The following is a 26,547-nucleotide window of genomic DNA, read 5'->3' as shown; positions in this document are numbered from 1 at the left end:
ATCATTTGTAGTAGTCTCAGACTCCCTTAGTGCTCTACAAGCTATACGAAAATTTGATACATCTCACCCCCTAGTTCTCCGTATCCAACTTTGGCTACGCCGTATCTCTACCAAACAAAGATATTGTTTTTTGTTGGGTCCCTGGTCATGTCGACGTACAGGGCAATGAACAGGCAGACACTGCTACGTGGTCAGCAGTACATGACCTACCGATTTCCTATCAAGGTGTTCCATTTCCGGACTATTTTGCTGCAATAGCTACCCACCTTCGCACCCGTTGGCAACAACGTTGGTCAACTCTGCTCGGTAACAAACTTCATTCTATTAAACCGAGCATAGGTTACTGGCCGTCTTCTTGTCATCAGTGCCAAGTTCCAGTATCGATTAGCCACATTCTGTTAGACTGCCCCCTCTATCAACGAGCACGCAGAATTTACCTCCAACGCCGTCTTCGTTCTACTACTCTCTCTTTACCTTCCCTTCTTGCTGATGGACCCTCCTTTAATCCTGACTCTCTCATTGACTTCTTGACAACGACTGATTTACTCCACAAACTCTGATGATACTTTTCGCACTCCCCTCAGCCCTTTCTAGTTCAGTCTCTTGCTGCCCTTTACCCTTTCACCATCCACTACCCCGCTGTTATCCGTAACCTATTACTCATCCATCTCCCTTTTGCCACCTGATGCCCTCACTTCCTTCCTGCCCTGCAGCGCTGTATAGTCCTTGTGGCTTAGCGCTTCTTTTTGATTATAATAATAATGTTCACCCTTCAAGGTGCCTTGATACTAAGGTCCTCTTGATCCAACAAATTGGGGATGATCCCTCTTCATATTAAACCCAATTACTCTTCCACTTTGACCTTCATGGGCTTGCTTCCCCACAACAAAAAGTTCATTACACCTAAACTGTACCATACTACTGCTGTATAATCCTCCGGGTTTAGCGCTTCCCCCATGATTATAATAATAATAATAATGTACCATACTACTGATGATGATTGGTGGATGTCACCATTGTTGCTGATGCTAACAGGAGTAACACTAGAGTAACTTGCATGGGTCACATGGGCAAATACACAATCAAAAGCAGTAAAATTTAATATTATAATTGGGGGAAAAAAAAAAAAAAGAGAAATTCATAGGCATCATACAGAGCATTTGAGGAAATTGATTCAGTCCATGTAAGGGGAGGTTAAACCCACTTCCTTATATAGAGCCCTTAACTGGCATCAAGGTACCTCACTTGATTACCATAATTATATACTAGATAAAAGGATCTTGATCCAAGGAATGTTTTAAATCTTCTTGGGATCAAAACTGATTACCTCCTCCCAACATAGCATAACTCCTATGGGGGTTAGCACTTTCCTCCTGAGCAATATGTATAATCCCCAGGTGCTGTATGACCCCTATGGGTTTAACACTCCATAACTAACAATTCATGATCAAGAAAACCATAACATAACCAATAACAACTTAATAACCTGACTAAACAAGTGATATAATAATATAACTTTAGCTATTTGTCACTTAATCTTGGTTACCCTGAAAGCAGAGCTAATCTTCCTTGGTTGGCTTAGTGCTTCTTTTTGATTATAATAATAATAATCTTCCTTGGATTAAACCTAATTACTTCCAAGTGCTGTATGACCCTCCCCTGAGCTAATGCTTCATGTCATTGTAGATAAACAAATCTAAATTTAGTTTTTTGTTGCTTTTGTATAAACAAATACCATTGTGACGTAGTGGGTGGGGTCGAGCTCAACAGCCTTAGTCCTAAGATTCGAAGGCCGTAAATGGGTGGAATTCACTCAATTTGAAACTTCGAACAGAGGTGGCTGGGGGAGAAGTGGGGTAGGAAGGTGCTGGCAGGTTGGAATGGGTGGGTGAACCATAGAGGACTGATGCTCCACACTTCGTCACCTGCATCTTCTGCACTCGAGTGGTGGTGACCCTCACTGTCTGCTCGTCAACCTGTGTCTTCGTCTGTGTCAAGACTTTAGTTTCTAAAACAGTCTTGTAGGTCGACGTTACCACCTGCAAGAGGAGGAAAGTTAGTATACCTTTAAAGTTTTTCTTTAATTTGCAGGCTGGTGTTTTGGTCACTAATCTGGCAAGTGAAGAAACCAGCAGCCAACCTTTAAGCATATCATGCACTACTCTTAAGAAGTGCTTGAAGCTGGTGAAGGGCTCTTGGTATAAAGGAAATGAACAGCTTCCCCTGAATTGGATGTAATCTGATTACCTTTCATTACCCAAGCACTGTAATAAAAATCAAGCACTAAACCCACAAGGGTTGTACAGCACTGCAAACCATGCACTGCATAATTTACAGGTTTAGCACTTCACAAACTAATTTCAATGTTCTAAGCTCTTAAGGCTCATATAGCCTGCAGAATGAGCGAGTTTGGTTTGGTCAAAGGAAAGGTTTCTATTCCTTGGATAACATGAAACCCCTGTTTTTCCTCCACCACCTTGGAGGACACCTTTTATTGACACTTTTGGTTCTTGGACCTACACGTATTTGAAGTGATCAAGGTACCAGGATCAAAGTTTTAATACGGGTGTCCAAAGTGTAAGTATTCATGTCAAGTTCTCTGCATTTGTCGGCAGTCATTTGCCTTACTACGGTCAAGGGATTACAGAGGCATATAATATTTCCAGGGACTGAGCTGCAACATTTGCTAACAGTGGTGATGAATTGTTAAAACAAGTAACTTAATTCAGAACAAAAGTACAGTGGAACCTAGAGTTTCAAACTTAATCCGTTCCAGGAGCTAGTTCTAAAGTCGAAATATTCGAAAGTCGAACTAATAATTCCCATAAGAAATAATGGAAATACATGTACAATTAATCTGTTCCAGAAACCCAAAAGTATTCACAAAAAAAAAAAAAAAAAAAAAAAAAAAAAATTATAGATTACATAGTTTTACACACTACATACATACATAGTACAATTAGTAATAAATTTAAATAAACATAAAATAACATTTTTACTTACCTTTATTTTAGATTGGTGATGGTATCTAGAAGACAGGAGGAGAGAGGGAGTTGGGGTTAGTGTTTGGAAGGGAAATCCCCCTCCATAAGGACTTTAGGTATCAAAGCCCTCTCTGGGGTTACTTCCCTTCTTTGTCTTTTACTGGCACTAGGACCAGCTTGTGTCACTGGACCCCTGTCCACAGTCCTCTGTTTCTGGTGCCTCTAAGATTTCCCTAAAGTGGGACATGGGTCTGTCACTGAACTTGTTGCAGAGATGGCTTGTTTCAGCTTGCTCAGGGTGGTACTTCTTCATAAACATTTGCACATCATTCCACTTGGCACAAATCTCCTTAATCTGTGAAGAAGGCACCTCATCCACTCCTCTTCCTCCTCTTAAGCAAGTTCCTGAGCTGTGGTCTGATGCTGTGCCAGATGAAGCTCTTCAGTGGTTAGCTCTTCCCTGTGGTCGTCCACATTCTCTCCACTCTCCTCCAGCCCCAGGGTGTTTCCCAATGCCACAAGAGTGTCCACAACAGGCAGAGGGCCCGCAGGGTCAGGGTCATCCTCAAACCCTTCAAAATCCCTCTGGACGACACACTGGGGCCACAATTGTCTCCAAGCAGAGTCCTGGAAGTCACTCTCCCCAAACCTTACCTATAAGGCTTATGCAGCTGTAGATACTGAGTGATTCCTCCAGAACTCTCTTAGGGTCAACTTAGTGTCTGTGGTTACTTCAAAGCACTTTTCAAACACTGTTTTTTTTTTTTTTAAGTTAGAAATGGCCTGGAGGAGAGCGGTGGTGTTAGTAGGCAAGAACTTCGCTGTGATGAAACTAGTCCCAATTATTATAATCAAAAGAAGTGCTAAGCCACAAGGGCTATACAGCACTAAACTAGTCCCAAGACAGTAGGTCTACCAAGTCTGGAGGATGTGCAGGAGCATTGTCTATTAACAGGAGGTACTGGAGTGTCAAATTATTTTTAGGTATTTTTTCACACTGGGGCCAAACACTTCATGGACCCACTCTTTGAAAATTTGCCTTGTGACCCATGCCTTATAATTTGCTTTCCACAAGACATAACTTGTTCTTTATGACATTGTTTTTCTTAAACACACTGGGATTTTCCGAGTGATACACAAGTAAAGGCATCACTTTAAAATCACCACTAGCGTTAGAACAGAAAAGAGTTAGCCTGTCTTTCATAGGCTTGTGTCCTGGGAGTGCCTTTTCCTTCTGAGTAATGTAGGTCCTCTTCGGCATTTTCTTCCAAAACAGGCCTGTTTCGTCACAACTGAACACTTGTTGGGGTTTCAATTTTTCAGTGTCTTATGTACCCCTTAAACTCCTGTACAAACTTATCAGCCACCCGTTTGAACTGGCTGCCTCACCATGCCTTACAACATTGTCAAACCAGCCTCTGCTGGCCTTGAATTCACTATCAGCACTGGTTCTGGGAGTTTTCTTTATAAGATCAGCATGCAACTTCCTTGCCTTTTCACAAATAATTGTCTCCGAAACACTATCACCTGCCACCTCTTTATCCTTGATCCACACCAGCAGCAACTTCTCAACCTGATCGACTGTCTGTTGTCTATTTTTGGTTAGTATATCAACACCTTTCACAACATCAGCTTCCTTGATTTGTTCTTTCTTTGCCAGGATAGAAGCGATGGTTGACTTGTTTTTGCCGTACATCCTGGTAAGTTCAACAAGTCGCGCATCAATCTCATATTTTTGTATTTCCTTCTGTTTGAATGAGCGTGCAGGTTAGTGTTCACTCAAGCATCAACAAAGCCAGACTGGCTCACCACGCCTGTGCGGGGACACTGACAGAGCAGGCTGGTGGACAGGTCCGGTACCCAGTGGTTCGAAAGATGGGGTGTGGTTGATAATCGGGACAAAATTGGTTTGAAAAATGAGGTTGAAACTTGAAGAGTTCGATAATCGATAAGCTCGAAACTCAGGGTTCCACTGAAGTTTATATTCATGGATTCAGGTACAAAACATTGCATTATAGTGTGTGTGGTTGGTTGAGTTTTTTAAAGAATAATGCAAAACTAGGGTACTCTTCTAGATTGACTAGTCATAAAAGTTCTTAAACATTTATGAATTATCTCTGAATTAGATGTTTTTCACAAACCAGCATACACTGACTCAGTATGTGACAATTTCCCTGGGAATTTTTACATCTGATTCTCTACAATAGCTAGTGGTGCAAACTCCCAGAAGTATCTACTGTACAGCCCAGCCGAACCCAGGTACATCTGCTTATTTTAAGTGCACATAAATGTGACATTAATTGTCTTAGTCATTCAAGGGATGTGCTTTGATGCCACTGAAGAGCTTTTAATAAACAGAATTGGATCTAGCTTTCCCTTTGATCGAATCTTCCTATCCCCAAGCACTGGAGTTTACCTGGAGTACCTGGAGAGAGTTCCGGGGGTCAACGCCCCCGCGACCCGGTCTGTGACCAGGCCTCCTGGTGGATCAGAGCCTGATCAACCAGGCTGTTACTGCTGGCTGCACGCAAACCAACGTACGAGCCACAGCCCGGCTGGTCAGGAACCGACTTTAGGTGCTTGTCCAGTGCCAGCTGGAAGACTGCCAGGGGTCTGTTGGTAATCCCCCTTATGTATGCTGGGAGCAGTTGAACAGTCTCGGGCCCCTGACACTTATTGTATTGTCTCTTAACGTGCTAGTGACACTCCCCATTGGGGGGATGTTGCATCGTCTGCCAAGTCTTTTGCTTTTGTAGCGAGTGATTTTCGTGTGCAAGTTCGGTACTAGTCCCTCTAGGATTTTCCAGGTGTATATAATCATGCATCTCTCCCGCCTGCATTCCAGCGAATACAGGTTTAGGAACCTCAAGCGCTCCCAGTAATTGAGGTGTTTTATCTCCGTTATGCTCGCCGTGAAGGTTCTCTGTACATTTTCTAGGTCGGCAATTTCACCTGCCTTGAAAGGTGCTGTTAGTGTGCAGCAATATTCCAGCCTAGATAGAACAAGTGACCTGAAGAGTGTCATCATGGGCTTGGCCTCCCTAGTTTTGAAGGTTCTCATTATCCATCCTGTCATTTTTCTAGCAGATGCGATTGATACAATGTTATGGTCCTTGAAGGTGAGATCCTCCGACATGATCACTCCCAGGTCTTTGACGTTGGTGTTTCGCTCTATTTTGTGGCCAGAATTTGTTTTGTACTCTGATGAAGATTTAATTTCCTCGTGTTAACCATATCTGAGTAATTGAAATTTCTCATCGTTGAACTTCATATTGTACTGTATGAACCTAACGCATTTCTTTGAAAAGAAGCATTTCTTAACAGTTTATCACATCCAATAAACCCCCCCCCCCTTGTCTTGCCAACCAGATTTAAGTTTGATTCCTGGGTGGAGCTAGTAGTGTGGGCATATCTATTTACTTCTGCTGCCCCAGTTCGCCTATTGTGGGTCTCAACCTAGCAAAGGACCTCTATTACAGTGACTAAGCATTAGTGCGTTTGGCGCACACCTGAAGGACCTGGATTCGAACCTGGAATGAGTAGAAACATTGGTAATTCCTTATGCCTGGTGTCTACCTTAAGTGTGTTCTGAGCGTCGACACCCCTGCAGCTTAGTCCCTAACAAGGCCCAGTCTATGTACTAACCACAGCCTATTTATTGCCTCCCTTAATGTAATAATTGTACCTATTCATCGAGGGTCACATCCTGGGGAAGATCACAAGACCTCTATGGGCTTCCTTGGGTTATCTAACAATGTTGGTCCAATATGCCTCAAACTACATTCTATCAAACCAAATTTAGGTTTCTGGCCTTCTTGTCATCAAGGTTGGGAGACAACGCTCTCCCGTCTCCACATCGGGCACACCCTTCTCACTCGTGGGTATCTCATGGAGTGGCACCCTGTTCCACTCTGAGAATTGTCCAATTTCAATTCTCCATATTCTATTGGGACTGTCCTGTCTATCAACGAGCATGCAGAATTTACCTCTGACGTCGTCACCGCTCTAACACCCTTATTTTATCTTCCCTCCATGCTGATGGCCCCACCTTTGACTCAGACTCCCTCTATGGCTTTTTGACAGCAACTGATTTATTACACAAACTTTTATAATACTTTCTTTAGCACTCCTCACAGCCCTAACTCTACCTCTGTTATCCTCCTCCCTTGTTTATAATACGATTCTGCATCATCCCCCTGCCCTGCAGTGCAGTATGACCCTTATGGGTTTAGCATTTCATTATAATAACTGGGTTATCTAGATAAATAATTTTAATAAATTCATCCTAGGAATAAGCCAAATTACTGTGAGTTACCATTAATAACCCTCCTGGTTAAAATAACTTTAATGATTTATTCTTACCTGCTGTGTCACAGTCGAAGTTTTCATTAGCGTCTCTGTAACGAACTTCGTTTTTGTTTCCATCTGCGTCACTGTGACGTACTGAGTCTGCGTCTGCACCAGCTGGTCGATGATGGTGGAGTACGCTGTCACCACCTTGGTGTTCAGTTGCGTCACAGTGCTGGTGACAGTTACGGTGGGAGCGTAGCATGGTGTGGGAGGCGGGTACTGAGCATCACACACGCCCACAACCACAGCACATGCCGCAACGCACAGCAACGCTACGTTCATCTGCAACCACACACTTCATTACACACCAGGAACATAAAAAAAAATCTTGAAAATTATATTCACAGGCAAGTACTAAACTCGTATGGACCATTCAATAACTAGCCTATGTTAAAAAAGGGCCTAAACCATATGGATTATATTCATAGCTGCGAAATTATTACATTTATCCAGGAACGCTAATTCCGTCTGAGAAATGGGAGTCGATCAGGTTAATTATCCAAGAAAAATGATAATAGTTCCAATTTCTTGGATCAAGAGCATCGAGGCACCTATGAGACAGGACCGAGGAACCTCTATGACCAGTACGGGTTTAGTCCTCTTAAATTTAATAATACAATATGGGCTTCCCAATGGACAATGCCTGTCTCTTCAAGAGGGGAAGTCTTAAGACGAAGGGCTATTAATCCAAGTCGATACAGATTTAGCCTTAAATCATAATTATTATTATTTATTAATCCAAGGAATTGAACCTGTCTTCCATTTTTTTATATGAATCTGAATGCCTCACATTCCCAGTTATATGACCCATATAGATTTAGAGCTCCCCTCCCCAAGAATGTACAAGCAATCATAACTATCCTTTTCATAAAGCTGTATCAGCTCTTAAAATTAATGCCGTTCGGTAAAAGCATACCAAAGCTTTCACGGAAAAAAAAATAGAAATAACATTGGCTTCAACAACAATCCCAATGGGATTATTGTTTGAGTGTGTGGGATACACCAGTGTTGAACGTTTGAAGCCCATGGGCTATGGCTGTAAGTTATAAACGACAACCTTGGAGGAAGAAAACTGTACCAGAGTATATGACCGGCTCTACAATAGTCAAATATTTTTCAGTATTCTCAAAAAGACCCTTAAAAGTAGTGTTGTCATTTTCGTGAATAAATATTAATTCCAATGGAGTTCAATGGACCTCTAACTCTGCACTTGTAAATACAATCAGTATATTAACAGCAGCCGTTTCCCACCAGGACAAATTGATTCAAATACATCTGCTGCCCGTTCACCTAGTAATAGGAAAGGACCTAGTGAAAATAAGTCTCACTAGACATTGTTAAGTTATCCTAGTTAATAACTCTAAAGTGTATCTTCACTTTGCTGGATGAGACGTTTACTGCTGACTACACGTACCTTGTTTGTATCTCAGTAAGGATCTCCTAACTTGTCTTCTGCAAGCTCAAGATCACACATATATAGGAGACTGAAGTAAAGGGAGGGACTTGTCACCTTCACGGGGAGGAGTTGGTGTCATCTGGAGGCGGTCTTCGGACAAAAGGGAGGGGCGAAAGAGGAAAAAGTATCAATATGTGCACACTGCTCGGTTTGAGTAAGAAGAAAGTAGAAGAGGCGAGAGCGAGACTTGTGGTCAGCAGCTAGGACTCTGTGTACCATGTGAGCCAGCATCTGCGTTTAGCTGGGTAGCAATAGTATGTAGTAGTATTATATATTATTATATACTTAACATAAAGATCATACAGGAAACAATGTGAAAATAATTTGTCCAGCGTATTTCACTTTAGCTGAAGAATGTTGGCCCCTTAAAGGATGATTTCCTTTCGTAGGACAAAAAAAAAAAAGCTTTTGATCTGAGGAATTTGATCAAATCTAATTCCTATAAACTTCCCCTCGTGACCTTGGATAAAGACCTGTTCAAAGCACTTTACCTCTTATGTGCAACCCATTTTTGAGTATGCAGCATCGGTGTACAACCATGTCCTTGTAAAAAAAAAAAAAAAAAAAAGTGTATCAGGAGTGGGACCGAAGAGAGGGTAGAAACTGAGAAGAATGCGAGAATGAGGCCTCGTTTCTCTGGAGAACAAAACCAAGAGGAACTAAGATCCAAACATGCACAATAGTACGGGGTATGAACAAGTTAGGCTCTATCACAGATGCAACAGGAAATCACACACCCAGATGAACCAATGAAGACAAGTGGAAGCAGACTCCATACTGGATCTCAAAAGCAGACGAGGTATAATCACGTCAGTTGGTCTAAAGTTAGGAGTGGGTACCAAGAGCTGGATCTCATCCCGACTTGACCGATTAATCGGATAACTACAGTGGTAAGAGCGTTCAACACATGTCACATGTTCAATGCAGAGTTGAACACGTTTCTGCTTATGGCACTAGTGAGCATAGTGATGGAAGGCTCCTGGCTACCCCTCAGTGTGTGGTGGACTTCTAGGGCCCCCCACTGAGTGGATTCCTGGGGCTCCCCTGTGAGGCGGGGCTCCTGGGGCCCCCTGTGGGGTGGGGCTCCTGGGCCCCCCTGTGGTGGGGCTCCTTGGGCCCCCTACTGTGGTGGGCTCATGGGGACCCCCACTGTGTGGTGGGCTCAAGGGGACCCCTCACTGTGGTGGGCTCAAGGGGACCCCTCACTGTGGTGGGCTCAAGGGGACCTTCACTGTATGGTGGGCTCAAGGGGACCCCTCACTGTGGTGGGCTCAAGGGGACCTTCACTGTATGGTGGGCTCCTAGGCCCGTGTGGTGGGCTCTTGGGGCCCCCTCACAATGTGTGGGCTCCTGGGGCCCCCTCACAATTGTGTGGGCTCCTGGGACACCCTCACAATTGCGTGGTGGGTTCCTGGGGCCCTCACAGTGTGTGGACTCCTGGGGCAATCACAATGTGTGGTGGACTCCTGAGGCCCTCATATTGTGTGGTGGACTCCTGGGGCCCTCATATTGTGTGGACTCCTGGGGCCCTCATATTGTGTGGACTCCTGGGGCCCTCAGTGTGGACTCCTGGGGCCCTCACACTGTGGTGCGCTCCTGGGGCCCCTCACTGTGTGGTAGGCTCCTGGAGCCCTCTGTGTGGTGGACTCCTGGGGCCCTCAGTGTGTGGTGGACTCCTGGGGCCCTCAGTGTGTGGTGGACTCCTGGGGCCCTCAGTGTGTGGTGGACTCCTGGGGCCCTCAGTGTGTGGTGGACTCCTGGGGCCCTCAGTGTGTGGTGGACTCCTGGGGCCCTCAGTGTGTGGTGGACTCCTGGGGCCCTCAGTGTGTGGTGGACTCCTGGGGCCCTCAGTGTGTGGTGGACTCCTGGGGCCCTCAGTGTGTGGTGGACTCCTGGGGCCCTCAGTGTGTGGTGGACTCCTGGGGCCCTCAGTGTGTGTTGGACTCCTGGGGCCCTCAGTGTGTGGTGGACTCCTGGGGCCCTCAGTGTGTGGTGGACTCCTGGGGCCCTCAGTGTGTGGTGGACTCCTGGGGCCCTCAGTGTGTGGTGGACTCCTGGGGCCCTCAGTGTGTGGTGGACTCCTGGGGCCCTCAGTGTGTGGTGGACTCCTGGGGCCCTCAGTGTGTGGTGGACTCCTGGGGCCCTCAGTGTGTGGTGGACTCCTGGGGCCCACACAGCGTGTGGAGGGTCATAGGCAGCCCACAGCCAAACCACCTGCTGCTATTCCATCATTTCCTGAATCATAAACAGTTGCAGAATTGGGAAACTTGTGATAATTTTTTCAGAGATGTCAGTACTGTACCAGGATTTTTTTTTACTCCAGAATATTTCCGTGTTATTGAATATAAAAATTATCCTGTTGATGGTGATAAGTCTGTTCACTATGTATTTAGATTATGCAATAATCGCTAATGAGCGATGAATGATGCAGAATAACCACAGGGGGAGTTGAATTACAGCTCTAGGTGTTTCGTGTTGCAATCAACACATCAGGAGCTTGCAATATTGCAGAAATGAGTAGGAAGTCCAGGCAGATTCGTTAAGGGAAACTATCCATTCTGAATAGTGGTTAACCTGAGCGAATCTGCCTGGACTTCCTACTCATTTCTGCAACACTGCGAGCTCCCTATGTGTTGACTGCAATACGAAAGGCCTAGAGCTATCATTCAACTCCCCCAGTGATTATTTTGCATGAAATTTTATATTTACTTATTGTATATTTATTATTTACTAACGACTTATTTACTTATGACGTATTACTCTGTGTACCTTGTATCTATTATATTTACGGGGAACCACTAAACTTTCACGGGGTTATCCAGAGCTTCAATGGGAGGTAATATTTTCATCACTGTACTTTCAACTTGTTTGTTCCCCCAAATTACACAAAATACAAAGGGTGGCAAAACCAGGAATTTAAATGAAAAAATAAGTGTGAAGCAATTTCTTTCAAACCTTTAAATAAGATACGTGAGGGAAGTACAGTGCTAACACTATGAAGGGTGGGTGGGGATGTTGCTGCTCTCTGGTCATTTGACCTGTGATGGCCGCACACAAGTACTGAAGGAACGGTGGTAATTACGTCTCCTCTAAGCCATCACCCTACTGCGGGAGGCGGCATGTGGCGAAAAAGTGCAATTATATAAATGTGGCGAAAAAGGGCAATTATATAAATGTGACTTAAAAAACAGTAAAGATAATCTGAGGTGTTGGACTATATAAAATTAACTAAGCAATGTTTTCGCCAGTAAAATCCCACGTACCAATGCCCGTGCCGGGGACTACCTAGATGGGAATTTCCCAAATTCCTTCTATCTTGTACCAACTGAGCCCACGGAAGTCACAGCGATCATAAAGTCACTTAAAAGTAACTCGGGGAATGTGTCTCACGTCCCGCCATTATTGTACAAGCGAGCGGCCCATGTCCTTTCGCATGCTATTACATTACTTTTTAACAAGTCACTAGAAACTAGCACTTTCCCGACACTACTCAAGACAGCAAGGGTTACACCAATACATAAAGGTGGTGACCCTACAGACGTAAACAACTATAGGCCAATATCAAACTTACCATTGCTATCCAAAATATTCGAGAAACTCGTGCACAGGAGACTTTATTCATTTATAACGTCACAAAACATACTCAACCCCTGCCAATTTGGATTCAGGAAAAATAAAAGCACTAATGATGCAATTATAAAAATGCTAGACCTGCTTTACACAGCATTGGAAAATAAGGAATATCCGCTAGGAATTTTTATTGACCTAAGAAAAGCGTTTGACACAGGGCACTGTGTGTAGCACTTTAAACCTGAAGAAGTCTTGAAAGCTCAGCTGAAAGCCAAATACAAGTTACTGGAAGCCAGGCTGGGGCAGGAAAACCCTGCACCTCCTCCAAGTTATCAACAAGATACACAAGATCAAACACTAAGTATAGCCCCCACAGGAAGAGAAAATTTACCACCAGAATAATGTGAACGCAGTGCTGATGTTTTCACAAGGTTAAGCAAAACTGGAGATAAGAAATCCACCAAACACCTGGAAACTACAAAGAAAGCTGGGGCAGTAAAACCTTCATCCCTTCACCGAGGAATTGGAGAGTTAGTCTTCGTATTCGTCAAGTTACACGACTGGTTGCTCAGATATCTACCGAGTAGACCACGGCATCCTACTCCACAAACTTGACCACTATGGTATAAGAGGCCATGCGCTTGCATATTTTAAATCCTACCTTTCTAATAGGTATCAGTATGTCACCATTAAAGACACAGCCTCATCAATACCTAGTTGTACTTTAGCTCATTCCAGCACAACACATAGTCAACACCAACTTCATTATGTGTAGTGACTATACTCTACATGACCAAAATGCTATAGCTATACACATGTCCAAACTTCCCACCACTACAGATATCAGTACTAAAACTCAACCCACAACTCAGGATATAAATAACCATAATTTAAACCTAGAAGATGATTGATCACATTGACCCTGATCTAAACCTCCATAATCTGACACACAATCAAAACCTATTGGAAAGTAACTGCCTTTACTACACAGCATCACAAGCCAGCACTATCCTAAACAATGCTAAAAGTCTATCAGTACTTAACTACAACATTAGGTCCTTAAGCAAACACTATGATGACCTCCTGGCACGCCTTCAATCACTAAAGACATCCTTCTCCTGCATTATTCTTACTGAGACCTGGCTTAAGCAGGACATAATAGATATCTACCCTCTACCAGGATACACAGCAATCCATAACTGCAGACCATACCAAGTTGGGGGTGGCATTGCAATCTATTACTCTAACCAATTATCTTGTATTAGCACCACTTGCTTTAGTGATGAATATGGAGAATACATTTTTGCTAATTTTACTGTAAAAAACCTTAAGACGCCTATAACAATCGGTGCCATTTACCGGATACCCCACACAAACATCCCAAATTTCAGTGAGAAACTAAAGGCACTAATAACAAACAGACAAATGAATAAGCACCACCTTCTCTTAGCTGGAGACTTCAACATCAACCTTGGCCTACTAGATGATCAGCCTGTAACTGATTTCATCAACAATATGAACAACACACTTCTCATACCAACAATAACTAAACCAACCAGGCTCACTGAAACAAGTGCAACCATAATATGACCACATATGGACCAATATACTAGCCCCCCTTAAATCTGGGATAATCACAGATAGCACTACAGACCACTACCCTACCTTCCTCCTGACAAACATTAGTAAACCACCACTTGAATACAAGTTTCATTTAGACTCCATGATGAGGCCTCAATAAGGAAGTTCACAGCTGACCTAGAGACTGTTGACTGGCCTACAGAATTCTCCAAGGCCAATGGTATTGATGACTGGACAGACATTTTTCTTAAATTATTTAGACTATACAACAAACATTGTCCTATAAAAACGAAACAGATCACAAACGGCTTGGTTGCCCATGGCTAACCAGCACCATTCTGAAATCCATTGATAAGAAACACCAATATGAAAAGCAATATAGACGGCTTAATACACAAAGATATTCTTAAACACTATTCTTCAGTCCTCACCAAAGTAATAAAGAAAGCCAAACAACTATACTACTCCAGTAGATTCACTGACACAAGATGAGATATAAAAAAGACCTGGAAAACACTCAGATTCTAGGGACCCACAAACTGAAAAAAAACAAGAATATTGCCCTAACTAAACCTAATGAAACACCACTGCAACCCACTGACACAGCTAACAAGATAAACGACTTCTTCTCAACCATAGGTTCAAATCTCGCCAATAAAATCCCATGCACCAATGCCCATGCCGGGGACTACCTAGATGGGAATTTCCCAAATTCCTTCTATCTTGCTCCAACTGAGCCCATGGAAGTCACCGAGATTATAAAGTCACTTAAAAATAACTCGGGGAATCTGTCTCATGTCCCACCATTATTGTACATGAGAGCGGCCCATGTCCTCTCGCATGCTATCTCATTACTTTTTAACAAGTCACTAGAAACTAGCACCTTCCCGAAACTACTCAAGACGGCAAGGGTTACACCAATACATAAAGGTGGTGACCCTACAGATTTAAACAACTATAGGCCAATATCAAACTTACCATTGCTATCCAAAATCTTTGAGAAACTCGTGCACAGGAGACTATATTCATTTATAACGGCACAAAACATACTCAACCCCTGCCAATTTGGATTCAGGAAAAATAAAAGCACTAACGATGCAATCATAAAAATGCTAGATCTGCTTTACACAGCATTGGAAAATAAGGAATATCCACTAGGAATTTTTATTGACCTAAGAAAAGCTTTTGACACAGTAGACCACGGCATCCTACTCCACAAACTTGACCATTATGGTATAAGAGGCCATGCGCTTTCATATTTCAAATCTTACCTTACTAATAGGTATCAGTATGTCACCATTAAAGACACAGCATCAACAACACAGCCACTTGATACTGGAGTTCCGCAGGGAAGTGTCCTTGGTCCCCTGCTCTTCCTCATATACATCAATGATCTTCCAAACGTATCTCAACACCTGAACCCCATTCTCTTTGCTGACGACACGACTTATGTCATCTCTCACCCTAATCTTGCCACCCTCAACACCATTGTTAATGAGGAGCTGATCAAAATATCGACTTGGATGACAGCCAATAAACTTACGCTTAACACTGACAAAACCTACTACATTATGTTTGGTAGCAGAGCAGATGTGCAAATTAACATTAAGATCGACAACACTCTAATTGCCAGGCATAATGAGGGCAAATTCCTAGGCCTATACCTCGACAACAACCTGAACTTCAGCACCCATATCCAACACATAACCAAAAAAGTATCCAAAACGGTTGGGATCCTCTCCAAGATACGATACTACGTGCCGCAAACTGCCCTTCTCACACTATACCATTCACTTATATATCCATACCTCACCTATGCTATCTGTGCTTGGGGTTCAACTGCAGCAACACACCTAAAGCCAATAATAACCCAACAAAAAGCCGCAGTAAGAATAATCACTAAATCCCATCCCTGGCAACACCCCCCCCCCCACTCTCCATAGATCTAAACTTACTCCCTGTTCAGTACATCCACACTTCAGGTCACTTGTTCTATCTAGGCTGGAATATTGCTGCACACTAACAGCACCTTTCAAGGCAGGTGAAATTGCCGACCTAGAAAATGTACAGAGAACTTTCACGGCGCGCATAACGGAGATAAAACACCTCAATTATTGGGAGCGCTTGAGGTTCCTAAACCTGTATTCCCTGGAACGCAGGAGGGAGAGATACATGATTATATACACCTGGAAAATCCTAGAGGGACTAGTACCGAACTTGCACACGAAAATCACTCACTACGAAAGCAAAAGACTTGGCAGACGATGCACCATCCCCCCAATGAAAAGCAGGGGTGTCACTAGCACGTTAAGAGACCATACAATAAGTGTCAGGGGCCCGAGACTGTTCAACTGCCTCCCAGCACACATAAGGGGGATTACCAACAGACCCCTGGCATTCTTCAAGCTGGCACTGGACAAGCACCTAAAGTCAGTTCCTGATCAGCCGGGCTGTGGCTCGTACGTTGGTTTGCGTGCAGCCAGCAGCAACAGCCTGGTTGATCAGGCTCTGATCCACCAGGCCTGGTCACAGACCGGGCCGCGGGGGCGTTGACCCCCGGAACTCTCTCCAGGTAAACTCCAGGTTACTACTGTGCAATCTACATCTACAGGACCTTAAATTCCAATATTAACCTTGACCTAAAACGCTTTCTTGGTAGTTGCGACAGAACCCACAGGCACAACACCAGACACAAACATCTCTATGACATTCCCCGTGTCCGACTAAACCTTTACAAAAATTCAATGTATGTCAAAGGCCCTAAAATCTGGAACACCCTACCTGAAAATTCTAAAACTGCAGACACATTCATCACCTTCAAAACTACCATCAGAAAACATCTTATCTCCCTGATACACTCTGTCAACTAATTACACGAATACCACCTGGTGGTTAACACTTACACTCACTCACCCATTTGACCATAAACATAAATATCAATCTCAATCTCAAAATAATGAATCTTAACTAGTCATAAGTTGGCCTGTGATACTCCAATACTGAAACTATGTATAGTGCCAAAACAAAAGCATTCACATTGCTAAACTCACAAACTAGTATTTAGTCAGCCATAATACCAACTTACCTCATAATTTTGTAATATTTTAAACTTAAGATTTAAGTCTGCCCGAAATGCCTAGCCATGCTAGGTGTTCTAGTGGTACACTCTGTAATTATTATTTTACTACATGTAAACCACACAATAACCAAATTCTGTAAACTCAGCATTGTAATCCTTATAGAGAATAAACTTTGAATTTGAATTTGAACTTGATACTGGAGTTCCGCAGGGAAGTGTCCTTGGACCCCTGCTCTTCCTCATTTACATCAATGATCTTCCAAACATATCCCAACACGACTTATGTCATCTCCCACCCTAATCTTGCCACCCTCAACACCATTGTTAACGAGGAGCTAAATTTCAGCACCCATATCCAACACATAAAAAAAGTATCCAAAACGGTGGGGATCATCTCCAAGATACGATACTACGTACTGCAAACTGCCCTTCTCACATTATACCATTCACTTATATATCCATACCTCACCTATGCTATCTGTGCTTGGGGTTCAACTGCAGCAACACACCTAAAGCCAATAATAACCCAACAAAAAGCTGAAGTAAGAATAATCACTAAATCCCATCCCTGGCAACACCCCTCCCCCCACTCTTCATAGATCTAAACTTACTCCCTGTTCAGAATATCCACACTTACTACTGTGCAATCTATATCTACAGGACGTTAAATTCCAATATTAACCTTGACCTAAAATGCTTTCTTGATAGTTGTGACAGGATCCACAGGCATAACACCAGACACAAACATCTCTATGACATTCCCCGTGTTCGACTAAACCTTAACAAAAATTCAATGCATTTCAAAGGACCTAAAATCTGGAACACCCTACCTGAAAACTCTAACTGCAGACACATTCATCACTTTCAAAACTACAGTTAGAAAACATCTTATCTCCCTGATCCACCCCGACAACTAACATGATAACCACCTGGTGGTTCAAAATTACACTCACTCACCCACTGACTATAAACCCAGAAATACTAATCTTAATCTTAAAATAATAAATCCTAACTAGTCATAAGTTTGCCTATGATACTCCGATATAGACACCTTGTATTGTGCCAAAACAAAAGCATTCACATTGCTAAACTCACAAATTATGATGTAGTCACTTGGCCTTAATACCATAATCTGTAAGGATTTAATGTTAAGAATTAATCTAAGTCTGCTCGAAATGCCTAGCCATGCTAGGTGTCCTAGTGGCCCCCTCTGTAATTAGTATTTTATAACATGTAAACCACAAAATACCCAAAACCTGTAAACCCCACATTGTAACCATTATAGAGAATAAACTTGAATTGAATAAGCTTACAAAACTCCGGAATATTGCCTATCAAAGTTTTACGTTTAAATACAATCCTTAATTAATAATTGGCTGGACAAAAATATCGAATTCAGTTTAACACAGCAGAAAGGCCTACCTGTATACAAAATGCTGCTCCTCGAGGCTGCCTGTGGGGGTGTAGTGTCACTGCCTTCCACAGGGATCGTTCCTGATGTTACTCCGTGGATCACCTCACCTGCTGAATATAATTGACGTAGAATCCTAGACAACAGTGTGGCGAGTCCACTGGTGGATCTCACATACGAGTTAACTACTAGACGAGTGTCAGTTATAATTACTAATGGTGAATATATGTTAGTTCCGTTATATTCCTAGAAATGGCAACTTCAAGAACAAAAAGAATAAAGATGGAGTTAATAATATTCAACATTATGATAGTCATGGGAAATGCTAAAGCGGTAAAGTTAAAATAAAGCAGTTTGCTTTGATCCAAAGTGTGGATTATTCCTATTCCTTGGATCAAGGGCCTTCCTCAGCATCAAGGTACTCCTATATAACAATAATGCTAATAAAAACAACAGTGGCGGTGGTGGCAGTGTAAGTGGCTCGATCTCCCGCTAAAATGAATATGTTTGGTAGAATATGGAATTTTTTTTCTTCTGCAAAGCGCTAAGCACAGAATGTGGAATATGAAAGACTGCAAGTTCAGAAGTCAGTGAGTAAGAGTGTACCTTAAGATCGTATTATATGGAACAATGGTTGATAAAACAGTGAGACAGGTAAACGAAAGTGACTCTAATAGTAGGTGTAAAGAAGAGTAGTGAAATGTGAACATTGAATTTGAAATGAAAATGAAGTGAACTTCAAAGTGAAGAAAACAGTATAACCTATATTATCTATTACAGTCATGAGGAAGCGCTAAATTTGCATGGGATTATACAGCATCCGGGGGAGTGGAAGGTCATAGGTTTGCTACAAGGGAAGGGTAGCCCCAATTCCTTGAATAAAGAGCCCTTCCCCATTCTAATGGGCATTAGCAAGACACTCATTGTAGAGTGGACAAGTTTCAGTAAGCCAACAATGTGATGACATTCATGTTTGTCATCAGTATCTGGGTTTACCTTTCCTCTCACATGCAACTACTGTTGTAATCTCTCGGCTGTACTAAGTAACACTCACAGCTGATGTGTTCACATTTTTGCCCCCTGGCAGAATTGCTGTATTTTTCCTATCCAATGATCATTAAGATGGTAGGTAAATCTTATTAACTTCAGCTTACATTCTGTATATATTTAGATATTAGAGCATTTTTAGGAATCTTTACTTGTCTGTGCGCTTCTGAATCATTCTTAACTCTGTCGTATTTCATTTTTAATTTTCTAAAATTAGAATCTTAAGAAGTACATGTCGTATTATCATATAGAGAAGGAAAGTATTAAACGGGTAAAAGTCATACAGCACTTAAGGAATAAAAGAAAATATAATTTAATTAATGGAAGAGTAGGGTAACTATTATTCCTTGGAACAAAAAATATTAAGTGAGCGCATGTTGTAGGTGGTTAAAATGCCTGTAAAATGGAGCATGGTAGCACTCTTCCTGCATGTACTTATTACAAAGAAAAATGAAAACAAATAATCGAATTAAAAAATGTTGGGATACGTCTGGCAACGAAATGCGCAAGAATAACGGGAAACGTTAAAATCTGCACGATTATAACTAGTGTGGTGCGAGAAGGGTGGACAGAACCAGATGGTTGAATACAAGGTGTGTGAAGTAACCGCACCTGCCCGTTGTGTGCTGCTAGGAAGAGGGTGTTAGGAGGACGGTGCTGGAATGATGGACGGTGTTGGAAGGTGCTGTTTAAGCTAAAACCGTAAGTTTTACGTATTCGGCACGACATTATATATATATATATATATATATATATATATATATATATATATATATATATATATATATATATATATATATATATGCAAGGAAATTCGCGAGAGCATGCGAAATATACACAAACACTGATCTCTGGCTGAAGGAGACTCGAACCTACGAACCTTAGGACAAGGTACGCAGTGCTTTACCAATCTACCCACACTGGACCAATACCTTGGCGTGTAGCATGAGCTACACGTTTTGATCCAAGGCAGCCAGCTTTCAGGGAGAAGGCTTACAGCTTTTCATCTCATCCCCTGCATGCATCAGCCTTACTAGAGATTTGAACAATGCAAGGAAATTCGCGAGAGCATGCGAAATATACACAAACACTGATCTCTGGCTGAAGGAGACTCGAACCTACGAACCTTAGGACAAGGTACGCAGTGCTTTACCAATCTACCCACACTGAACCAATACCTTGGCGTGTAGCATGAGCTACACGTTTTGATCCAAGGCAGCCAGCTTTCAGGGAGAAGGGTTACAGCTTTTCATCTCATCCCCTGCATGCATCAGCCTTACTAGAGATTTGAACAATGCTCTCGCGAATTTCCTTGCATTGTTCAAATCTCTAGTAAGGCTGATGCATGCAGGGGATGAGATGAAAAGCTGTAACCCTTCTCCCTGAAAGCTGGCTGCCTTGGATCAAAACGTGTAGCTCATGCTACACGCCAAGGTATTGGTCCAGTGTGGGTAGATTCTTAAAGCACTGCGTACCTTGTCCTAAGGTTCGTAGGTTCGAGTCTCCTTCAGCCAGAGATCAGTGTTATATATATATATATATATATATATATATATATATATATATATATATATATATATATATATATATATATATATATATTAACCATAATATTTATTACATTTTACATGTGCAGCTTAAAGATTTTGCTATGAATCATTACAATATGCAAATATGAATGAAACTTCTTGAACTCGCTACTTTAAGTAGTGTTGCCCCCTACTCAGAACCTACAGATGGGAATTACGACGCAGAGATGTTCCGTGTCGCAACACCATCGTCTTATTAGTTAAGAAATCTCATTAAACGGGAAGAGTTTATCCCTCCGCTCACCTAATCCGTCTCAAGGTAAGACGTCCCACTGCAGCTACTCAACATAATACTGGGGTAGTTTTACTCCTAAAGGCCCTGGACAGCTGTTATTGTTGAGGGAACGATGAACAATGAAAAATACAAGGCAATCCTGACAACTCATTTGCTTCCCATTGTGGATGCTTTTCTGGAAGTCATTTTCCTGCAGGATCTTGCTCCCTGCCACACTTCCAGAAATATTCCGAGATTCTACGAAGAAAGTGGGCTAAGCGTTCTCAATTGACCTCAACCTAATTGAGAATCTCTGAGCAATAATCAAACGCAGGATCCCGAAACAGGACTGTTCAACTGTGGAGAAGCTAATTGTTGCTATTATTAGGACCTGGTACCACGACAGAGCTTGCCAAAATGCGTTAAACATTGGTCGATTCTATGCCAAAGAGTGTAACAATGCTTATAAAAGCAAGGGATAGTCATATCTCTTATTAAATATATAATCTGTATTTTTCAAAAACATTAATTTTCCAAATAGTCTCATTTCATCACTATCCCAATTAATATGCACACTACTGTAGATAGAAATTTAAGTTGTAGATCTCATTGATCCCTCAAAGAGCGGACGGGAACCAAGGATGCAATAAATTTACTCATCATTAGCAACTTGCTGCTGTCACGATTAAGTCATTCTTAGTACATAAATCGTATTTATTAAACAAAAACAATTATAAGATTCTTCTACATTCCGCAGTTTATGCCTATTATTTGGTTTGCGTCATCGGCCATATATGTTGGAAAATTTAGACTAAAAGGAGAATACCCTTCACAAGCATCAAAGCACCCCCCTCCCCTCGAACACTAGAGAAATCTTAAACATTTCCCAGCTTCAAGGTAAGGCACGATAAAGATCTTGGTTGCTAAGTTAAGAGTAAGTGTCGGGGCCAAAAGCAGAATTTTAGCACCCGGAAAACCACCTCGGTAATTATACATATTTTTAGTATATCAACCAAGCATCTCGCCACTTCCTTGACAGCCTCTGGGCATTCAGTACACTCGAGTTACTCAATCTTCTCGTCTTCACCCCTTCACTCTCTCCGCCTCGCAACCCCTTCTCTGTGTCCCGCTGTGTTTGTATGGTTTATTGTTTACCTGTGAAGATAATAATTAAAACTTACGGAGCACTAGTACTGAAAGGTTATTTACGATCTACGCAGTAAAAAAAATCGTACTAGCATGCACGCTAACCAATCTCAAGCATAATTAACTACCTCAAATAAAACGCCTTCACCTAAGCACACGTACAATATTAAGCTTAAATGTACAAAGCTATTAAAAAAAAATATGATACGCTAAAACTGGGAAGCTGAATTGAGGTCCCAGCAGGTAACTCGAAATACACAAATGAAACTATTCGGTAAAACTAAGCTAAGGCTACACAGTCAAAAAAGTCCATTACGCTTAACAAGTCAAGATGCAAAGGCACTGAAGGGCAGAGTATCCTAGAAAAACACACTTGCTGTCATGGAGAGATTATACTACACATCAAGGTGTGCGCCTGACTACGATGCAAGACCACCGAGATACTGGTCTTCGTACAATTTACTAAAACATCGTTTCTTAATATCAACCTAAATGCTGTCATTATCCAGAGTGAATAATAATAATAACGATAACTTTTTCCTCGCATGGGAAAGTAATCTTCAAAATTACTAATGGTGGCTCGTGGCCTGGTGGTAAAAGCTCTCGTTTTACACGGTGATGTCTGGGTTCGATTCCTGGTGAGGGTTGAAACATTGGGCGTGTTTCCCTACACCGGTTGTCTATGTTCACCCATCAGTACATAATGGGTACCTGGGTGTTAGTAGACTGGTGTGTTGGTCGCATCCCGGCACAAAACTAACCTAATTTGCTCAAAATGCTCTGCATAACAAGCGGCTTTCTATACAGTAGTATATCACTGATGTCAGCTAGGCCTGTATACCATGTGCATGTACCTGTATAAATAAAGATATATTATGACACCTGCTGTCCCCGTTCATCTAGCAAGTAGGTACCTCGGTGTTAGTCGACTGGTTTGGGTCGCATCCTGGGGGACAAGATTGAAGGACCCCCCAATGGAAAAAAGACAGTCCTCGATGACGCACCAGCTGAGTTTTCTCGGGTGGCTTACCCTCCAGGGTTAAAAAAAATATCCGAGCACTGAATTAGTACTAAAATCATTAATAAATTGTTCAAGTTATTGGGACCCGAGAGAAACCGTTTGGGCAAAGCATGGCTTATCCATTACAAAAACAATAAGCACTGTCGCAGGAGAGAATTTTTTGTAGCTGAAGGGTGCGTGGGTGTTGATGTGTGGAGTTGTACTTGCCTAACATGGATCAACAGGCCTACTGCAGAGTTCCTTCATTCTTGTATTCTTATGACAAGGCTTTTAATATTATTAAGCTTAAACAGAAGCGTCAAACTCGTTTGGGTTATTAGCTTTTATTAATGCCTCCCAAAATTAAAGAGAATCACGCGAAGTACAGTTCACGATAATTGTTTAACGAGAGAGAAATTCATGTTAAAGGCGAATCCATATGGATCATTCATTTAATACTGACTAGTTGAAGTCCATCAGCTAATTTATTAATATGGAAAATGAGATTTACCGGTACATTAATGTACATGACTCGCCGACATTAAATTGTATATGAAAACATGAATGACACTGGAAAACATTACTGCGTAAAATATAGACAAACTGCGTCATTTTTCATTGCCACTTTGACACTAATAAATTCAGCGGATGCAACAAACGCATATATGTGTGCGTGAGCGTAGTTAGAGATAACACTGTTCTGATGATGTTTGTTGGTCAACTCTTGTACCTTTAAACTTGAACCAGGTTCTTAAAAGTGGTCTTTGATTATGCCAGTGGTACAGACCAGGTCGCCACCATGACGTTATGGCACCATATATCACGCCCCAGGTTGTTGCAGGTCACAATGGATTTTTGACACTGCATATTGCATCTCTGATAAACTCATGATTTTGTAGTATTAATTTTAAATGTTGTAATGCTCTGGCTCTGATAATGTTGATATTCGACAAACAAATAAAACCACATGTACATGTGATTAAACATTATGGTAATTATGGAGATTAGATCCTTTTGTCAGCCTAGCGAGAATTCGTTCCTAAAAAATGCCAAAATATAAGGTTAGTTTTAGAATGGACACAGTTTATGTTGTGCGAATATAAGAAACAACCTAAGCAGACGAAGCCCTATCTTCAATAGACTAGACCTAATGTAATAATCCGCCAGCGGGAGAGATGGGATTAGCGTACCTGTGTTGATATTAGATTATTTTTTTTTTACTGTCGCTGTGACTGGCCAGGAGAGTCGATACTAAACACCGTGGAAATAAGTGGTATAAAATACTCACACAACGGAAATATAAACACATAAGCAGTATAATGTGATCCTTTATTGACAATGTTTCGCCCACACAGTGGGCTTTATCAATTATAATTATGGGAGAGCGCTAAACCCGTAGGATTATAGAGTAGGAGGAATAGAAGGTATTCAGGGAACTGGAGCAAAGATCCAATTCCCTAGATCAAGAGCCCCTCACCAGCGTCAAGGAACCTCCCTTGAGGGGGAGCTTTATCAAGAGATGTTTGTGACTTGATAAAGCCCACTGTGTGGGCGAAACGTCAACAAAGGATCACATTATACTGCTAATGCATTTATATTTCCACTAAACACTGATTGGCCCTGAAGTTATGCACGTCTCAAAATGAACGTATTTCTACTAACAAAATAACAATGTGCCGGGGGTATAGGTAACATGTTTGTATTTGTATTTAATAAAAATCGTGATTTCTTAAAAGTACCTTATCTCCATATTAACCAACATTATAATGTTAGTGGTTTAACAATGACCTGTTATCAGTCTACCTGGCAACAAGGACTCGTCCTTCAAACTTGGTTGGTTTATTGGGCTGAAATTCTATAACCTACACGCGGGTCATTAAGACTGCATTTACACCAGCGTATATACACAGACACACACATGTCAGTGTATTTACAATGAAAAATATATGTCGGTGTAAACAACAATACACAATTTAAATGCATATAACCTTGCGCCACGTAGCAAAAACTCACCAGTCAAAAAATAAACACACTACTGTGACGTAAGTGAATGGTTACTAGAGAAATGAGGGAGTGAGAGCAACTACCTGCTGCTTTTGTTGCTTGTAACATCACGCGACGCCTCTGGTGATGGAACATAAATCACTAGCTGGCTCCGTTACAGCCATCTATTAGACGTGTCCGCAACCACAACGCCACCTGTGACATTACTTAAGTAGACAGCTTTCATATAATTATTTTATTATGACAGGTTATGTACACAGATAATTGTTTAATTTCTCGGATTATATATACTGCACTTTTTTTTTTTAATACTTATTGTAAGATTAATATATGCTTGGTTAGTTGGTTTATTAGATTGAAAGCCTATCAACATGGTGCATGATCTATTCTGATTAAGAACTTATGAATATAGTAAATAATCATAAATAATAATAAGAATAATCAAGAAATGTGTACACAAAGAGTAGTGGTCAACAGAGTTAAATCGGAGGCTGCCATAGTGAAGAGCTCTGTTCCACAAGGCACAGTACTCGCCCCCATCTTATTCCTTATCCTCATATCAGACATAGACAGAGATATACATCACAGCACCGTATCATCCTTTGCGGATGATACTAGGATCTGCATGAGGCTGTCATTTGCTGAGGACGCGGTTAACCTCCAAGAAGATATAAACAAAGTTTTCCAGTGGGCAACGGTAAACAATATGATGTTCAATGAGGACAAATTCCAACTACTCCGTTATGGGAAACTGGAGGAGATAATAACTAGAACAGAGTATACTACAGACTCCGGCCATACAATAGAGCGGAAAAATAATGTAAGGGACCTGGGAGTAGTAATGTCTGAGGATCTCACTTTCAAGGATCACAACAGTGCCACGATCGCACGTGCAAAGAAAATGGATAATGAGAACGTTCAAAACGAGAGATGCCAAGCCAATGATGATCCTTTTCAAATCACTTGTTCTCTCTAGGCTGGAATACTGCTGTACATTAACATCTCCATTCAAAGCAGGTGAAATCGCAGATCTAGCGAGCGTACAGAGATCCTTTACTGCGCGTATAAGTTCTGTCAAGCACCTTAACTACTGGGAACGCTTGGAAGCACTTGACT

At 41.8% G+C, this 26,547-nt stretch overlaps 1 protein-coding gene across 10 annotated transcripts; it reads right to left on the bottom strand.

Annotated features, from left to right (window-relative positions):
- LOC128696070 (uncharacterized) lies at positions 1-25,567 on the bottom strand. 10 transcript variants are annotated; one of them, XM_053787099.2, is made up of 5 exons: positions 25,515-25,562; positions 18,443-18,544; positions 8,749-8,880; positions 7,347-7,616; positions 1-2,039 (listed from the first exon to the last, which is right to left on the bottom strand). In XM_053787099.2, the coding sequence occupies exons 4-5, from the start codon at positions 7,614-7,616 to the stop codon at positions 1,779-1,781; spliced, it is 531 nt and encodes a 176-aa protein (XP_053643074.1). In that variant the 5' UTR covers positions 8,749-8,880; positions 18,443-18,544; positions 25,515-25,562; the 3' UTR covers positions 1-1,778. The 10 variants fall into 10 exon arrangements, with proteins under 10 accessions (XP_053643074.1, XP_053643070.1, XP_053643071.1 ...); XM_053787095.2 differs by having other exon boundaries at positions 25,441-25,550; XM_053787096.2 differs by having other exon boundaries at positions 18,443-18,541; positions 25,441-25,528.
- Between the last annotated feature and the right edge of the window lie 980 nt (positions 25,568-26,547).

The sequence above is a fragment of the Cherax quadricarinatus genome, chromosome 48, assembly GCF_038502225.1.
Source record: "Cherax quadricarinatus isolate ZL_2023a chromosome 48, ASM3850222v1, whole genome shotgun sequence".
Lineage (NCBI taxonomy): Eukaryota > Metazoa > Arthropoda > Malacostraca > Decapoda > Parastacidae > Cherax > Cherax quadricarinatus.
Note: the sequence above shows the minus strand (reverse complement) of the source record. Positions and strands in the feature narration are given on the sequence as shown.